Raw genomic sequence first — 17,844 nt, forward strand, 5'->3', positions numbered from 1 at the left:
ACAACCGCAAATAAAGGCTGACAGCTGTTTTAATTCTGTAATACTCTATCCAAAGCTAAAAAAAATATATAAGTTTTAGCTTTATGCCACGTACACATGTCCGGACTTTCCGGCAGACTAGGTCCGTCGGAATCAGTCAGTCGGACAATCCGACCGTGTGTGGGCTAATCCGAACATTTTTGGTTTTACAAATCCGACGGACCTAGAAATAGAACATGTTTCAAATCTGTCCGATGGACTCCATTCCTATCGGGAAAACCGCTCGTCTGTATGCTGGTCCGACAGACCAAATACGACGCAAGGGCAGCCATTGGCTACTGGCTATTGAACTTCCTTTTTTTTAGTCCCGTCTTACGTTATCACATTCAAAACGAACTGACTTTGTGGCCAAGTCTGTTCGTTCGGAAAGTCCGTCAGAACTCTGCCGAAAATCAGTCGGGAAGACCGTCGGACCTAGTCTGCCGGAAAGTCCGGTCGTGTGTACGCGGCATTAGATGTACTTTCAGGAAGTAGAGATACAGACAGGAAATTATTCTAAGTAAATCCTTTAATAAATCAGCTCATTTGCATTTAAGCAACCCTCTAGGTTTTAGAAACACACTATTGCTATAACCGTTAATGTCAGAATTTCTGTATCGGCGTTATATTTGAAAATGTGATCAGAATTATCAGATTTGATAAGGTTCATTTTCTGTTTTTCTACCATCCACGATTCTGTTATATTGTATACAAGGGTGATAGTTGTCCACTAGCAGCATAGGCCTCAGGAAGGAATCTGCTGAATGTGACTATTTTTTTTTTCTATGTAGTTCTGGAGGTTATGGGGACTGCTTGTGTTAGGAAATGTCTTAAGTGTTCTTCTCTCTCATTCAGTTTGGCCAAAGCAATGATGTGGTTACGCTTGTTAACCGATTGGTGGAAGAGTACAGCACGTCCGGCCGCCTGGATAACATCACACGAGTCATGAGCCTCCACCCACAATATCTGGAATCATTCCTCCGCACGCAGTTTTATATGCTACGTATGGACGGACCCCTGCCTTATCATTACAGACACTACATTGCTATCATGGCAAGTATTTATTTAACATGTTTTACTTTTTTTTTTTTGCTTTATTATAATATACATTTTTACATCCTTTAATAAAGCTGAATTTTATAAAATGATTTATTGCATTTCAAGTTGCTGTATAATAAACAAAATGTGTTGCACTGTAACAATCTACTTGTAACTACTTAGACCCTTAACCCTTTGAAAAAGCTAACTTGTTTATTAAACCTTTTGTCGACAATGTAACGCATATGTGCACACCATATGTGCATATGTGTCCATGGGAGCTGAGGTTTCTGTGCAGAGAGCATGCCGAATGGTGCACTCCCAGCACAGTGACCGAGCTGTCATGCACAGTTCCTAGACTCTGTTTATAATTGGGAGCCTGCAAGAATAGGCCATGTGACCACTGATGGCCAATTACAGCATTCATAGGATCAGGAAATCCATCCCGCCCTCTGGCATTAGGATCCACTTAAGGGTTTAATGATAGGGGATATTACTGCGCTAACTCAATTACTGAAGAAAATTGAACAGCTGCTACATAAGAATATGACAAAAATGCAATGCAAAAGATCAGTGGAAAATGTAGTGCTAAAAATATAAAGCCATAAACATAAACATTGAACGATATATCAAATATTGTGTGTAAATAATAAAAACTTTGATAAAAATCAATCCCAAATATAATGAATATAAAACCGAACATGTATATAATGAGTAGAAACACAGGTGAGAACGTCCCAAATGTGAAACAATCCTATGGTAAACCTATATGGAGTCCACCACAAAAAGTTGTTGCTCAGAAGTGGGGTAGAAAGGCCTCAGCAGCCATGTAGAGCATCAAGGATAGTGTGTCCTCCACCCGAGATAAGGGGTATACACTCTTACTGGAATAGTGGACTCAAATGTCAGCGAGTCAATCAAGTGAGTATAGCCCGATCAGCAGATTTCCAAAACAATCCAGGGAATCCAGAGAGCTCCAAGAACAAATCCAGGGAATCCAAAGAGCTCCAAGAACAAATCCAGGGAATCCAAAGAGCTCCAAGAACAAATCCAGGGAATCCAAAGAGCTCCAAGAACAAATCCAGGGAATCCAAAGAGCTCCAAGAACAAATCCAGGGAATCCAAAGAGCTCCAAGAACAAATCCAGGGAATCGTGCAGGTAACCGTGAGGCTGGAACTCGGATGTTAACCACTTTCAGACCGGACCATTTTGCTGGTAAATGACCAGAGGTCTTTTTACACTTTGGCACTGCGCTGCTTTAACTGGTAATTGCGCGGTCATGCAATGTTGTACCCAAACAAAATTTGCGTCCTTTTCTTCCCACAAATAGAGCTTTCTTTTGATGGTATTTGATTGCCTCTGCGATTTTTATTTTTTGCGATATAAACGTAAAAAGACCGCAAATTTTGAAAAAAAATGATATTTTCTACTTTTTGTTATTAGAAAAATCCAATAAACTCAATTTTAGTCATACATTTAGGCCAAAATGTATTCAGCCACATGTCTTTGGTAAAAAAAAAGTCAATAATTGTATATTTATTGGTTTGCGCAAAAGTTGTCACATCTACAAACTAAGGTACGTTTTCTGGAATTTACGCAGCTTTTAGTTTACGACTGCCTATCTCATTTCTTGAGGTGCTAAAATGGCAGGGCAGTACAAAACCCCCCCAAATGACCCCATTTTGGAAAGTAGACCCCCTAAGGAAATTGATAAGAGGCATGTTGAGCCCATTGAATATTTTATTTTTTTGCCTCAAGCGATTGAATAATGACAAAAAAAAAATATTTTTTTTTTTTTTACACAAAGTTGTCACTAAATGATATATTGCTCACACATGCTATGGGCATATGTGAAATGACACCCCAAAATAAATTCTGCTGCTTCTCCTGAGTACGGGGATACCACATATGTGGGACTTTTTGGGAGCCTAGCCGCGTACGGGGCCCCAAAAACCAAGCACCGCCTTCAGGCTTTCTAGGGGCGTAAATTTTTGAGTTCACTTCTCACTACCTATTACAGTTTTGAAGGCCATAAAATGCCAAGATGGCACAAAACCCCACAAATGACCCCCTTTTAGAAAGTAGACACCCCAAGCTATTTGCTGAGAGGCATGTTGAGTCCATGGAATATTTTATATTTTGCCACAAGTTGCGGGAAAATTACAAACTTTTTTTTTTTTTCACAAAGTTGTCACTAAATGATATATTGCTCACGCATGCCATGGGCATATGTGAAATGACACCCCAAAATAAATTCTGCTGCTTCTCCTGAGTACGGGGATACCACATATGTGGGACTTTTTGGGAGCCTAGCCGCGTACGGGGCCCCGAAAACCAAGCACCGCCTTCAGGCTTTCTAAGGGCGTTACAGTTTTGAAGGCCATAAAATGCCAAGATGGCACAAACCCCCCCCAAATGACCCCATTTTGGAAAGTAGACACCCCTAAATTTAGGGGTACACTAGTGAGACTAGGTAATAAATGGCGGGTGCCCTGAAACTATAAAAAAATAACTAACCAACCAGCGTCACCTGTAACCATTATATGGTGATCACTGGTGAAAGGGTTAACTAGGGGGCAATCAGGGGGCTTTATGCGGTAGTATATGGGGGTCCCTGGCGCTATAAAAAGCTGCGCCGAACCTAAATACTTACCTGCCTAACTAGCGTCACCTGTGACACTAATACAGCGATCAGAAAAACGATCGCTTATTAGGCTGGGTTCACACTGGAGCGATGCGGGAACGCCACGAATCCGCGGCGGGTTCCCGCATCGCATGCCTCCCGGCGGCAGTTCACACTGCCCTAAGCGAACTGCTGGGAGTGTCAGTGAAATGTTAATGACACCCCCAGATCAGTTCGCATATCGCAGTGCGATCTGCAAACTTGGATCGCATGGTGTGAACACCCATGCGATCCGATTCTGCTGCGGACCAAAAAAAGGGTCCCGTGCGAGTTTGCGCCGGGTGCGGCGGGTGCGACACGAATTCAGCCATACTATCTGTATAGCTGAACTCGAATCGCACAGAGATCGGATGTGATTTGCACTGCAGTGCGGTGCGAATCGCATTCGTTCTCATAAACCGCTGCAATGTGAACCCAGCCTTAGTGACACTGGCGACGGGGGGTGATCACGGGGTTAAACCTTTATTGGGGGGTTATGGGGGTACCTTAGAACTAAAGGGGGCTAACCCTAACTGCCCTAACAGTTATTACAGTCACAAATGACACCCGCCGGGTGATCAGGGGGTGAAACCTTTATTAGGTAATAAATGGCGGGTGCCCTGAAACTATAAAAAAATAACTAACCAACCAGCGTCACCTGTAACAGTTATAAGGTGCATCACTGTTGAAAGGGTTAACTAGGGGGCAATCGGGGCTTTATGCGGTAGTATATGGGGGTCCCTGGCGCTATAAAAAGCTGCGGCGTACCTAAATACCTACCTGCCTAACTAGCGTCACCTGTGACACTAATACGGCGATCAGAAAAATGATCGCTTATTAGGCTGGGTTCACACTGGAGCGATGCGGGAACGCCACGAATCCGCGGCGGGTTCCCGCATCGCATGCCTCCCGGCGGCAGTTCACACTGCCCTATGCGAACTGCTGGGAGTGTCAGTGAAATGTTAATGACACCCCCAGATCAGTTCGCATATCGCAGTGCGATCTGCAAACTCGGATCGCATGGTGTGAACACCCATGCGATCCGATTCTGCTGCGGGCCAAAAAAAGGGTCCCGTGCGAATTTGCGGCGGGTGCGGCGAATGGCTGAACTCGAATCGCACAGAGATCGGATGTGATTTGCACTGCAGTGTGGTGCGAATCACATTCGTTCTCATAAACCGCTGCAATGTGAACCCAGCCTTAGTAACACTGGCGACGGGGGGTGATCACGGGGTTAAACCTTTATTGGGGGGGTTAGGGGGGTACATTAGAACTAAAGGGGGCTAACCCTAACTGCCCTAACAGTTATTACAGTCACAAATGACACCAATGCAAAAAAAAAAAAAAAAAATGACATTGGTGTCACTGTGACTGGGGGGCAGGGGTAATTGGGGGGGTGATCGGGGGGGTGTGAGTGTGCCTGGCATGTTCTACTGTGTAGTGACGTGTTGGTGCAACTCACCGATCCTCTCTCCTCGGTGTCGGAACGAAAAATACCGACACGGAGGAGAGATTACATCACTTCCTCTCCTGTGTTTACATTACAGGAGAGGAAGTGATGTCACGAACGATTCCTATTCGTCGGGAGCGATCGCGAGGGGGTGGCCATGAACGAATGGCCGCCCCCTCGTCCGGGATCGCTCCCGCACGAATACCGACCGCCGCAGGCACCGGGCGGGGGCCCGATCGGGCCCCCGACCCGCGGGAAGGCAGGGACGTACAGGTACGCCCATATGCCTGCCCGTGCCATGCTGTCGACGTACATCGTCGTGCGGCGGTCGGGAAGTGGTTAAGCAGCCAGACTGGAAAGCCAAAAACGGATTACAAGATCACATTGTTGAGTCATCAAAAGTTCACATTCTTCACTTGTCTCAAAAGTGGTAGCGGCTAGTTCCTACCCAGTACATTTTCTGTTTTATATTCATCATGTTTGAGATTGATTTTTATCACAAAGTTTTTATTATTTACACACAATACTTGATATATTGTTCAATGTTTAGGTTGTTATAAATGGAAAAAAAATTGAATCACAGGTAGAGATTAGCTATGGATAGCAAAGTTTATACATACCGTCACACTTTTCCTTTTCTTTTTATTTTCCCCTTCCTTATTTCCTGTATATTACTTCAATCTCCAGTTCTCGCTTTCTAGTTTTTTTCTTCCCCCCCTATCCCATTCTCTTTCTCCGTCCAAACCAGTCCTTCCACAATCTCGCTCATACCCAAGGTTCTCTCTTTTTTCTCTCCAGTTCCTCTCTTTTCTCTCCAGTTCCTCTCTTTTCTCTCCAGTTCCTCTTTTCTCTCCAGTTTCCCTCTTTTTTCTCTCTAGATCCTCTTTTCTCTCTAGATCCTCTCTTTTCTCTCTAGATCCTCTCTTTTCTCTCTAGATCCTCTCTTTTCTCTCCAGTTTCTCTCTCTTCTTTCCAGTTCCGCTCTCTTTTCTCTCCAGTTCCTCTCTCATCCAGCCAGCTCCTCTTTCGTCCCTCCAGTTTTCCCCTCATGTTTCCAGTTCTTTATCATTTTTTCCACTTCTTTTTATTTTCCCCTTCCTTATTTCCTGTATATTACTTCAATCTCCAGTTCTCGCTTTCTAGTTTTTTTCTTCCCCCCCTATCCCATTCTCTTTTTCCGTCCAAACCAGTCCTTCCACAATCTCGCTCATACCCAAGGTTCTCTCTTTTTTTCTCTCCAGTTCCTCTCTTTTCTCTCCACTTCCTCTCTTTTCTCTCCAGTTCCTCTTTTCTCTCCAGTTTCCCTCTTTTCTCTCTAGATCCTCTCTTTTCTCTCTAGATCCTCTCTTTTCTCTCTAGATCCTCTCTTTTCTCTCTAGATCCTCTCTCATCTCACCAGTTTACCTGTCATGTGTTTGGTTCTTTCTCATGTTTTCAGCTCCTCTGTCGTCCTGCCAGCTCCTCTGTCGTCCTGCCAGCTCCTCTGTCGTCCTGCCAGCTCCTCTGTCGCCCAGCCAACTCCTCTCTCATCCCACCAGTTTCCCTCATCTTTCCAGTTCCTCTGTTGTCCCGCCAGCTCCTCTCTCGTCCCGCCAGTTTCCCTCTCATGTTTCCAGCTCCTCTCCAGTTCTCTCTGGTTGCTCCAGTTCCTTTCCCCTCTCCCCAGTTCCTCTGTCATCTCTCCAGTTTCTCTCTAATTTTTCATGTTTTCTTTTGTCTCCAGTTTCTCTCTCACCTCTCTCTCTGGTTTCTCTTTGCTTTTTCCAGTTCCCTCTCCCCCTCTCCAGTTCTACAATCTATCATACCCCAGTTTCTTTCTTGTTTCTCTCTTCTCTCTAGTTCTCTATTGCCTCTTTCTCCAAATCCTCCTTTCTCTCATTTTCTACCATTTATCCCTGTTGCTAGGACCAACCGGGTCATACTCTCCCACAGCCTAACTTACCGGCATGGGAGCATACAGCCAGTCCCTTGATTGGGCTTCTCTATAAACATGAATCTCTGTTGCTCAGACTGATCACAGGTTTTGAAAAAAAAAATAAAATTACTCTGACTTGAATGCGCTATTATGAATGCCTTATGTAAGCTTTGCATGATAACAAACAGTTTTTTTTCTGGAAAGAGCACATGTAGAGAAAGATAAAGTCACAGTTTTCATAGCCTTTTGAAACTGGTAGGGGTGGTTAAAACAAGAGTAGAAATAGTGATGACACATAACAGCTAGCCATTTATTTATTTTTTTTATGTAAGATTCATTTGGTTATTTTGTTCCTTGCTATATCTTTTACAATTTGTTACCTTAGAGTGTGGCTCTGATAGATAGCTTAAAACACAAGGGACTTTACAGATACACTATATTGTCAAAAGTATTAGGACACCTGGCTTTACATGCACATGAACTTTAATGGCATCCCAGTCTAAGTCCGAAGAATTCATTATGGAGTTGGCCCACCCTTTGCAGCTATAACAGCTTCAACTCTTCTTGGAAGGCTGTCCACAAGGTTTAGGAGTGTGTCTATGGGAATGTTTGACCATTCTTCCAGAAGCGCATTTGTGAGGTCAGGCATTGATGATGGACGAGAAGGCCTGGCTCGAAGTCTCCACTCAAATTCATCCCAAAGTTGTTTGTTCGGGTTGAGATTCGGACCCTGTGCAGGCCAGTCAAGTTCCTCCACCCCAAACTTGTTCATCCGTGTCTTTATGGACCTTGCTTTGTGCATGATGTGCAGTCATGTTGGAACAGGAAGGGGCCACTCCCAAACTGTTCCCACAATGTTGGGCATGTGAAATTGTCCAAAATGTCTTGGTATGCTGACACCTTAAGAGTTCCCTTCACTGGAACTAAGGGGACCAAGCCTAACCCCTGAAAAACAACCCCACACCATAATCCCCCTTCAACCAAATGATCTGGACCAGTGCACAAAGCAAAGTCCTGAACTTAACCCGATAGGACACCTTTGGGATGAAGTAGAGCGGAGACTGTGAGCCAGGCTTTCTTGTCCACATTAGTGCCTGACCTCACAAATGCTCTTCTGGAAGAATGATCAAACATTCCCATACACACTCCTAAACCTTGTGGACAGCCTTCCCAGAAGAGTTGAAGCTATTATAGCTGCAAAGGACGGGCCAACTCAATATTGAACCCTATAGACTAAAGCCTCGTAGACACGACCGGATTGTTGGTCAACAGAGCATCAGACTTTTGTCCGAAGGGCGCGTGCCAGGAAATTGCATACGAACGGTACACAATTGTCGGCCAACAAACACGAACACGGTGACTTACTACAAGACGATAAAGAGGAAGCTCAATTGTCAGGCCACCCTTTGGGCTCCTTCTGCTAATTGTGTGTTAGTAGAAGTTTGAGTGTTGCTTCGCACTTTTCAGTTCATGCTTTTCAGTTTGTTTCTGAATGGCCGTTCGTCAAACAGCCATGTTCTGGAATCGGAGGAGAGAACATGCTATTATTGGGCTTGGAGTTATTGCTTTGACCCAAGTCCAGTCCAGGAACAGGAGGAGGAGGAGTTATTGGAACAAAAATTGGTTGCTTAATCGTGACCAATTATGTCATATGCCTTTGCTGCGGGAGCTTCGGGAGAATAGCCTGGATGATTTTTGGAATTATCTCTAGATGACAGACACCTGCTTTCACCAACTCTTGGCATTGGTGACCCCCTATATTAAGAAGCAGAATACATGCATGAAGCTTGCCATTACTCCAGAGCAAAGGCTCGTAGACACCTTGCGGTACTTGGCAACGGGAAGAAGTCTCCAGGACCTCAAGTTTACCACTGGGATCTCCTCCCAGGCTATGGGACTCATTATTCCAGACACCTGCTCAGCCATTATTCAAGTCCTGCAGAAGTACTATATTCGGGTTAGTTTTTACCTTTAAGATCACATTCTATGTATTAATGTTTTGTATTAATTTGTTGATTCCATAATCAGTATTGGAATATGCTATGTCCTACTTGTCCTCATGCACGCTGTAACCTTTTCCTGCTCCTTTTTTGGCCTACATGCATATTTTCCTTCAATAACCTCCCCAGCATGCTATCCTGGGCCCATACACATTTTTGGGCTTACCCTAAACAACCCCTAAAATGTGTCCATATGTTCTTGTTGTCTTCAAATTCAGGCAGAGTGCAAGAGGCCCGATTTTTGTGTCACAAACTAATTTTGAACCCCCCCCCCCCCCCCTCAAAAATGCTAAGTCAACAGATACAAATACTCTATCTGCTGACTTTGCAAAACCCATACACGCTATCCCTCTTTTGTGTTCATATTTCTGTCTTAATTTAACAAACCATGTAGTGCAAGGGCCTGCCTGATTACCTTCAAATTGTAACGTAGAAAGTTTTTGTCTCCTATTATATAGTTGTTTTTTTTTCAGAATGTCCAAATGTGCTGTAATTTGGACAGTGAGTATCCCTAGTTTTAGATTATGACACTTCTTACCTGTCCACTGGGCTGCCAATAGTGTAAGTAAGGAGGGGCTGCCCAAAGTATCACACATTATTTCTGCAAACAGCTTTCATGGAAGTGGCGAGGGTTATCTGTCCAAAACATCTACCCATTACCTCCCCCCACCATAACATTTTTATAATGGGCCGCCAGAGTGAGGAATCAGTTGACCTTACACGTTGGTCTTTAAATACTCATTTAAGTTTTATCCTTATGTTGGACAAGCATGTTTGTGTCAACTTCTTGCAATGTTATGTGCAGAAGTAGTAATTTCTTTTTTTTTTTAATCCACAGTTTCCTTCCAACCCACAGCAATGGCAGGACGTTGCAGCACAGTTCCATCATCAGTGGGATTTTCCTAACTGTGGCGGTGCTATTGATAGAAAACGTGTCTGGATTGTCCCACCACCCAACTCTGGCTCATATTATTTCAATTATAAGGGCTTTTGCAGCATAGTCCTGCTAGCTGTAGGGTCTGCCACATATGCTTTTTTGTATCTTGATGTTGGGAAGAACGGCCGAAACAATGATGGAGGAGTCATTATGCAGACAGAGTTCTCCAGAATGGCACCTTAAATTTGCCACCTGCTGAGGAGAATGTTGAGGGCCTTAATTTTTGTTTTTGTTTCAGATGAGGCCTTTGCTCTGGGGGAACATCTTATGAAGCTGTTTCCTATGAGGAACCTCACCCTAGAGCAGAGAATATTTAATTACAGGCTCTCTCGTGCCAGAAGGGTGGTCGAAACCGCCTTTGGCATCCTTTCCAGTCGGTTCAGGCTGTTTTTTAACACCAATTAACCTGGCACTGTACAAAATAAACCATGTGGTACTGTGCTGCTGTAGACTCTATATTTTTTAAGGAGGATTGCTGGCAGCTACCTTGCCTCAGTGCCAACTAACATGGACCCTGCAGTCACAGGCCCAGCTGAAGGGGCTGCAGCTCGGCCGTCTGTGGGCACGAATGATGGCTCTAGTAAAGGCCCGTGCTGGATTGCTCTCCCAAAATGCCAGAGATCTATGGCAAAAATACTTGGATTATTTTGTGGGTAGAAGGGCAGTGGCTTGGCAGCAAATTGTAGCTGATCAGGAATAATATATATTTTTTGATCCTAAACTCATATTTAATTTGAACTACTGTTGTCTGTGTTTCTTATCTGTCTAATGTTTTCACAAATGGCCTTTGTTTTCGACACTTGCTATAATGGTGCAAACGTTCCTTATTTGCTACATGAGGTGACAAGATCTTCAGCTAACTATTATGGTGTGATGTGGGTCTGCTACAAACACACAATGTTTTGGTTAATAATGGATCTATTGCATAAAGTTCAAAAACATTATGCCTTTTCAACTTTAATTTTTTGGAGGCATACAATTTGCTGGAGTTGGCCACATTTAAGTGAACATTGTCACTGTAACTAACTTAACAAATACACTGGTATTGAGCATTGAAAAAATAAGCCACACATTGTTTAGTAAACAACATTTTACTCAAAGCACATTCACATGTGCGTTTTTAAGGTTTTAAAACAAACCAACATCTTGGTGTATAACATGTACGTTTTGCATTATTTCTCTTTTTTTGAGGCTAAATAGGCATGTTAGAAAACATTAGATACACATACACTCAGGAACTTCCAAAGTTCGAATTTGGTAATGTAAAGTGATCTGACCTACTTTAGTTATGAGGAAGGGGTTGCACCCCCAAAACGCGTCCATTGATACCCAGTGATGGGAGATAGCAAATGTTGACACACTGTGTATTTTGGGGCTTTAGCAAAATAGATGTATGGGAATACACACATTTTAGGTATGGGGTCATGAGGGAAATACAAATGTTAAGACACAATTTGTGGGCATCTTCAAATTTGGGCTTTGCTATTCTTCAAAACACAGAAACATTCCAATTCACATTAGTTATGGCAGTGTTTCATAACACCTCCTTCTCAAGATCCAAACCCAGGTCATGTTTTCTATATTTGTTGAATTTGGCACGTGATGTTGTCATTTTCACTGTTAGTAATTCGCACAGTCGTTTTTACACTGAGGAAAATTCAGAAAACAGGACCTGGTGGTGCACATAGAGGAGTGTAGTGGAAGAAACACTGAGTTCTGTCCCTAAACTTTCACATTTCAAAATCATAAAAACATGGTCAATATTTAACGGGCAAACAGGAGCCAACAAGTGGAACAAGAAACTTCAGACCCGGCAAGCATGTCCACAAAATCTCGGATTCTTCGCTGTAAAGCAATGGCAACCTCCTCGATTTGCTCCAGATCCTTCAAACAATGCAACATATCTGCACTCATTCTGCCAATAGTGCATTGTGGAAGATCATGACATTGTAAGAAGAGTAAAAAGTATTAAGGGAACAATGGTCAAGTGGCTGAGGTCCTACATAGTGAGTTTATGGTATAAGTTTAAGGTATTAGTCAAATTCCGAAAATACTTACCTAACCAGTATATTGTTGCTTGCAGCATGCTTGCCCTTCAGACACCTACACCGCCTTCCACCATATTTTGCTAATGTGTGGAGTGTGTTTTGTTTTGACATCTAAACACTCAACGTGTATACACATTTGAAAGCAGATTCCAAGAATACTTGCGCAAACAAGAGGCTCCCGAACACTTTCTTCCTCTTCTGGGTCACTTTGGCCCTCAGTCTGACTCGCGTCAGGGGATTTCATGGCTCCAAACAAACATCCTGGGTTAGCTCACCTCACTTTCCTCTAAAAAGAAACAATAAACCATTCATTAAGCCACCCCAAGTCCCATCTGTCTCTAGCATCCATTTTTCTACATTAGTTGACGAACCTTGCACTTGGTCTGATGTCAATGTTTACTCCTGACTAGTGGACTCCACCATGCTGCACTCTGGTTGTTTTTCTGTGAAAAATGCATAGAAAAGGGAAGGTGATGTCATTTTACAGAGGGCAAACACTGGACAAGTGGCAACATTGAAAAAGTACAGTGGTTGCCCCCCACCCCTCTTGTCTCCTATGGGATAGGTGATATATGATGATCATTCTACCAGGCGTGACTCTGTGTGACTGTGATCCCTGGGGCCTCTCCTATACCCATGTCTACACTGGCAAGGCTGTATTAATGGGCACTGATGAGCCAGGCAGCAACCAGGAAGTGTTCTTGACTCCTTAAGTTCTGCCCTAAGGCCATGGCCTTTGGCCCACCTAGAAACACCACTGTTGGTGGCTAAATGAGTGTGTTTGAAGTTGGCACTTACGTTTTTGTGGGGAAGATGGTCTTGTTGCCTCCCCTGTTGTGGCCCGAGCGGGGGTAGCCCCCCTTCATCCCTTGTGGTGGCTTGGCTGTAGCCTCCTTTTTTTTTTTTTTTTTTTGCCTCCCTGTTGAAAGAAGAGAAATAAATTTGATCCAAAAATAAAGAAATGTCCAAAAATAGGAGAAAATAAGAATGTTCATATCTGCTTTATATTTACCTTCATATTTAGAATACCAAGTTATACAAAGATTTTAGAAAACATTAGATAGAATTCTCTCAAGCTACTTGTATAAAGAACATATACAGACAGCTAATTTTCACATATCCATATTGGTTAGATACAAATATTGCTTACTTTTTTATGATCTGGTGTATGTACTCCATCTGGTCTTGTTCAGTGTTTGAGATCAGACCCTCGTTTTTTCGATTTGGTCCTTTGATCGTTCCACCGAAAATTCGCAATGCAAAACAGCGATGACCTTCTCCAAAATAAGGTCCTTTCAGCTGTTGGGCCTTTCCTAATTGCGCAGCTTGCAGTCGTAATCGTGCTTCTCTAGGATGTGCACCATCGCCACTATCTCACCCTTGCTCTTGGGGTTTGCTTTGTGCCTCCTATGAGCTCCACCACCACAGAGCTGCCTGGAATCCACAATGTTGTCCCTCCCGAATGTTCTGCCGTGTGTGTCACATGCAGAAGAGAGATGGTCACGCCCCAGCGTCATGACGCACTGAGCGGAGTTTCATGCATGCTCAGTGTATATAAAGCCAGGATGCATGGTCGATGGAACGGCCGTAGGAATGATCTTGGAGTGGAGGAGGAACCATCTCCAACACACGAAAGGAGCCTTAAAACGAAGGGACAATTGGAATTTGGGACATAGGTGGATAGTGGCCTATACTGCTTAGATTGAGGCTTATATTGGGACCAGCTTATGAGTTAAGCCAGACATTATGGTTTGTCTTGTGTTCTGTCTTGCAGGCAGCATATGATTTATCATGACGGATACATTTACAGCGCCTGATTTTATACCACAATTCATTGACCTGTACTGGGAGCTGCCCCTGTCTTTGGAAGGTCAAGAGTCGAGATTACTCCAATAAAATATTGCGGAATGCAGCCTTGGAGTAACTGCTCGAATTGGTGAAGCCTTTGTACCCCAGGACAGACATCAACTATGTCGAGAACAAATTTTCCAACCTGAGGGGTACTTTTAAAAGGGAGCTTAACAATGTCCTTGATTCAGAGAAATCTGGAGAAGCAGCAGATGACCTATATGTCCCCAGGCTGTGGTATTACCACAGCCTGCAGTTTTTGATCAACCAGACAACACAGGCCATGGCTGTCTACACTCCCTTTGACATCTGCTGAGGGCACAGCTCCTGTGGTCCACACAGGTCCTGCTGCACAGGATGAAGATGTGGAGGAACCCAGCTATAGCATTGTTGAACATATTTATATCCAAAAATACAATGATGATAACTAGAGGTTATTGTTCAAATATTTCTGCCTTAACAAGGTGGTTTCCATATCAATAGACAGTAGTGCCTAAAAATGATTTGAACAAGAATGAAAAATTATGGGGTCAGAAGTCTTTTCTAAGAGCCGGAATCTGGAGGAGGCCACAGCTGCGTTCCTCAGCCAGGCCACTACTGCCTTCCGGACAGATAGATGAGCTTGAGGGATTTGCCGTGCTGACTGCCAAAAAATTAGGGCAGATGGATGGTGAGCAGAGGAGCAGGTGTGAGGAACTCATCCTGCAGCTCCTTAACAAGGGGGTGAGGGGCCAAATTGCTGAAAACACACACCTGTGTGATTTTGTGGCTCCACATCCACCACCTCCACAGCCACCCCATCCCCCACAGCAGCATGGCGGTCAGTAGCAATACCAGCCACAAGACCCCCAACAAGCCCACTGGTCTGGGGATTTGCACCCCTACCCCCTTTACAAATTATTATTTTCTTTGTTTGTTTTGTTGAATAAAGATTTTATTTATTATATTTTTGTATGCATAGAATGCACTTTTTGGTTAAGTTCTTTGTATTTAGATGGCAAATTTAATTTGTTTTGTTTTTTAAATGCACAATAAAAACATTGGGTAGAATAATACTTGGCTATGTGTTTTACTTCAAATGACAGTTTGGGTGTAGGCAGTTACATTTAAAAAAATATATAAATGTAAAATTAACAAGGAACACCAACATAGTTGTATCTTTGATCTTAAAAACGACAGGATAATAGTGTTGTGGTAACTTGCCCAAAAATTACACCGACGAGCATAATAATAATAATCTTGATATCACTAGAAAAAAAAAAGCCTTTTCAAATACGTTTGCCATAACCATCAGTATCACCAGCAAAGCAGCTTCATTATTATCCCATTAAAGAAGAAGAGAATGTGCGCTGCATTTCGACATTTCATAATTTGCTGCGTCACTAATGTTATTTCTCCATTACGAGCGCTAGTTTACAAGACCGACCGCTTCCGGCTTGTCCTTGCTTTTGAGCAATGCGCGTTTGTACTTTGGACTTTTGTGTGATGGGCTTGTGTACACACTATAGGAAAATCTGACAACTGACTGCTGTCTACCGAAAATTTACTAGCCTGCCATCCAACATTTGTTGACCGAAAGTTGGACAACAATTGTCTTTGGAGCGTACTAATGGTTGGATTTTAGGCAAATAGTCTGTCATCACTCAATCCCCTTCCACCAATCGGATTGTGTGTACGAGGCTTTAGGCTTGATTCACACCTATGCATTTTTTAGTGCTTTTTGTGTTTTGCAGATTTGCACTACAGTCCATTTACCATGGTTTGCTAAGGAACACATTCTGTAGTGCAAGTCTGCAAAATGGAAAAAGCACTAAAAATGCATAAGTGTGAATCAGGCCTTAGACTGGGATGCCATTAAAGTTCATGTGCGTAAAGGCAGGTATCCCAATACTTTTGACAATATAGTGTATAACCTCCAGTGCCATAAGAGCCATAATCACAGACCTATGTCATGGAAGCAATGTGTGATGTAAACCAATGTCTTGTAAAAGTACAGTGATTGTTTTAAAAGTGCCATTGTACTTTGAATGGTGGATGTTTGGTGTGATCACAGTGGTTTACCGTATATACTCGAGTATAGGCCGACCCGAATATAAGCCGAGGCCCCCAATTTACCCCCAAAAAAACTGGCAAACTTATTGACTCGTGTATAAGCCGAGGGTGAGACATGCCTGTCCATCCCTGTGTGTGTGTCCGTCCTTCCCTGTGTGTCCGTCCATCCCTGTGTGTCCGTCCATCCCTGTGTGTCCGTCCATCCATCCCTGTGTGTGTGTGTGTCCATCCATCCATCCATCCCTGTGTGTGTGTGTCTCCATCCATCCATCCCTGTGTGTGTGTGTGTGTCTCCATCCATCCATCCATCCCTGTGTGTGTGTGTCTCCATCCATCCACCCATCCCTGTGTGTGTCTCCATCCATCCACCCATCCCTGTGTGTGTGTGTATCCATCTGTGTGTGTGTGTGTGTGTGTGTGTGTGTGTGTGTGTGTGTGTGTGTGTGTGTGTGTGTGTGTGTCCAGCCTACCTTTGTCCCGAGCCTCCGTCCCGTGCCTTGCCTCCTTGCCTCCGTTCCGTCCCGTGCCGTCCCGTGCCGTGCCGTGCCTTGCCGTCGTGTCGTGCCTTGCCTTGCCTTGCCTCCGTCCCGTCCCGTGCCGTGCCTTGCCTTGCCTTGCCTCCGTCCCGTGCCCTCTTCGGCGGCCATTGTAAAATTCAAAAGCCGCGCCTCCTCCTTCGCCTGTGATAGGCGGAACACTGAATTTCCCAGCAGCCTGTGTTCCGCCTATCACTGACGTCGTATCATCCTCGTCCGTAGTACGAGGATGATACGATGTCCGTGATAGGCGGAACACAGGCTGCTGGGAAATTCAGTGTTCCGCCTATCACAGGCGAAGGCGGAGACGGAGGCGCGGCTTTTGAATAGTAGAATGGCCGCTGTCTGTCTGCTCGACACGCTGATCGAGCGGGCAGACAGCGATGACTCGAGTATAAGCCGAGGGGGGCACTTTCAGCCTCAAAAAAGAGGCTGAAAATCTCGGCTTATACTCGAGTATATACGGTAATTTGAATACACGTTCGTTGTCTTGTTTGTGAATTATTTACACTGATCAGCCATAACTATATGACCACTGATAAGTTTATGTGAATAACCTTGATTATCTCATTACAATAGCATTTGAAAGTTGGTGGGATATATTAGGCAGCAGGTTAACATGTTGTCCCTGATATTGATATGTTGGAAGCAGAAAAAAGCACCCCACCTTGCAACCTATGGGACCGAAAGGATCTGCTACTGACAGCTTGATTCCTGATAACCACAGCACGCCCTCAGAGGTCTACAGGAGGCCATGCCTCGAAGAGTCAGGCCTGTTCTGGCAGCAAAAAGGGGGCCTACTAAATATTAATTGGATGGTCATAAAGGTATAGCTGATTGGTGTGTATTTACTTTAATAGTGAGTAGGAGGGTTCCTTTTATTTCATTCTCATTATCATATCTTTGTATATAAATCTATAAAGCTTTAACTGTCATGGTTGTATTTTTCCCTCGTAGGCTGCAGCACGACATCAGTGTGCGTACTTGATAAATATGCACGTGGACGAGTTCTTGAACACAGGGGGATCATCGGAATGGCTGAATGGCCTGGAGTATGTGCCACAGCGGCTGAAAAACCTTAACGAAATCAACAAGCTTCTTGCACACAGGCCTTGGCTAATCACAAAAGAGCACATACAGGTGTGTGAACATGCCAGGGACTCAGGCTTTCATATCTGCTACAATTTGCATGGGACAAAAGTGTGCAAAGTGTAAAACACAGAAGTTGATTAAGGCTCCATTCACACTTGTGGACATCAAAGTTGCATGACAAGTCGTTCCCCATGCTTTCCAATGATAACTGTTCATATATGTGCGACTTAAAGTTTCAGCAACTATA

At 43.8% G+C, this 17,844-nt stretch overlaps 1 protein-coding gene across 4 annotated transcripts in view; it reads left to right on the plus strand.

The window, feature by feature from the left end:
• SESN3 (sestrin 3) overlaps positions 1-17,844 on the plus strand; it is a 162,819-nt gene that overhangs the window by 103,404 nt on the left and 41,571 nt on the right. For all 4 annotated transcript variants that reach the window (XM_077484943.1, XM_077484944.1, XM_077484945.1 and 1 more), the window contains 2 exons: positions 874-1,071; positions 17,463-17,645. In XM_077484943.1, the coding sequence (XP_077341069.1) occupies positions 874-1,071; positions 17,463-17,645 (381 nt within the window). The remainder of the gene's footprint in view (positions 1-873; positions 1,072-17,462; positions 17,646-17,844) is intronic.

The sequence above is a fragment of the Lithobates pipiens genome, unplaced genomic scaffold (genome assembly GCF_037356315.1).
Source record: "Lithobates pipiens isolate NorthernLeopardFrog02 unplaced genomic scaffold, aLitPip1_a1.2 Scaffold_17, whole genome shotgun sequence".
Classification (NCBI taxonomy): Eukaryota; Metazoa; Chordata; class Amphibia; order Anura; family Ranidae; genus Lithobates; species Lithobates pipiens.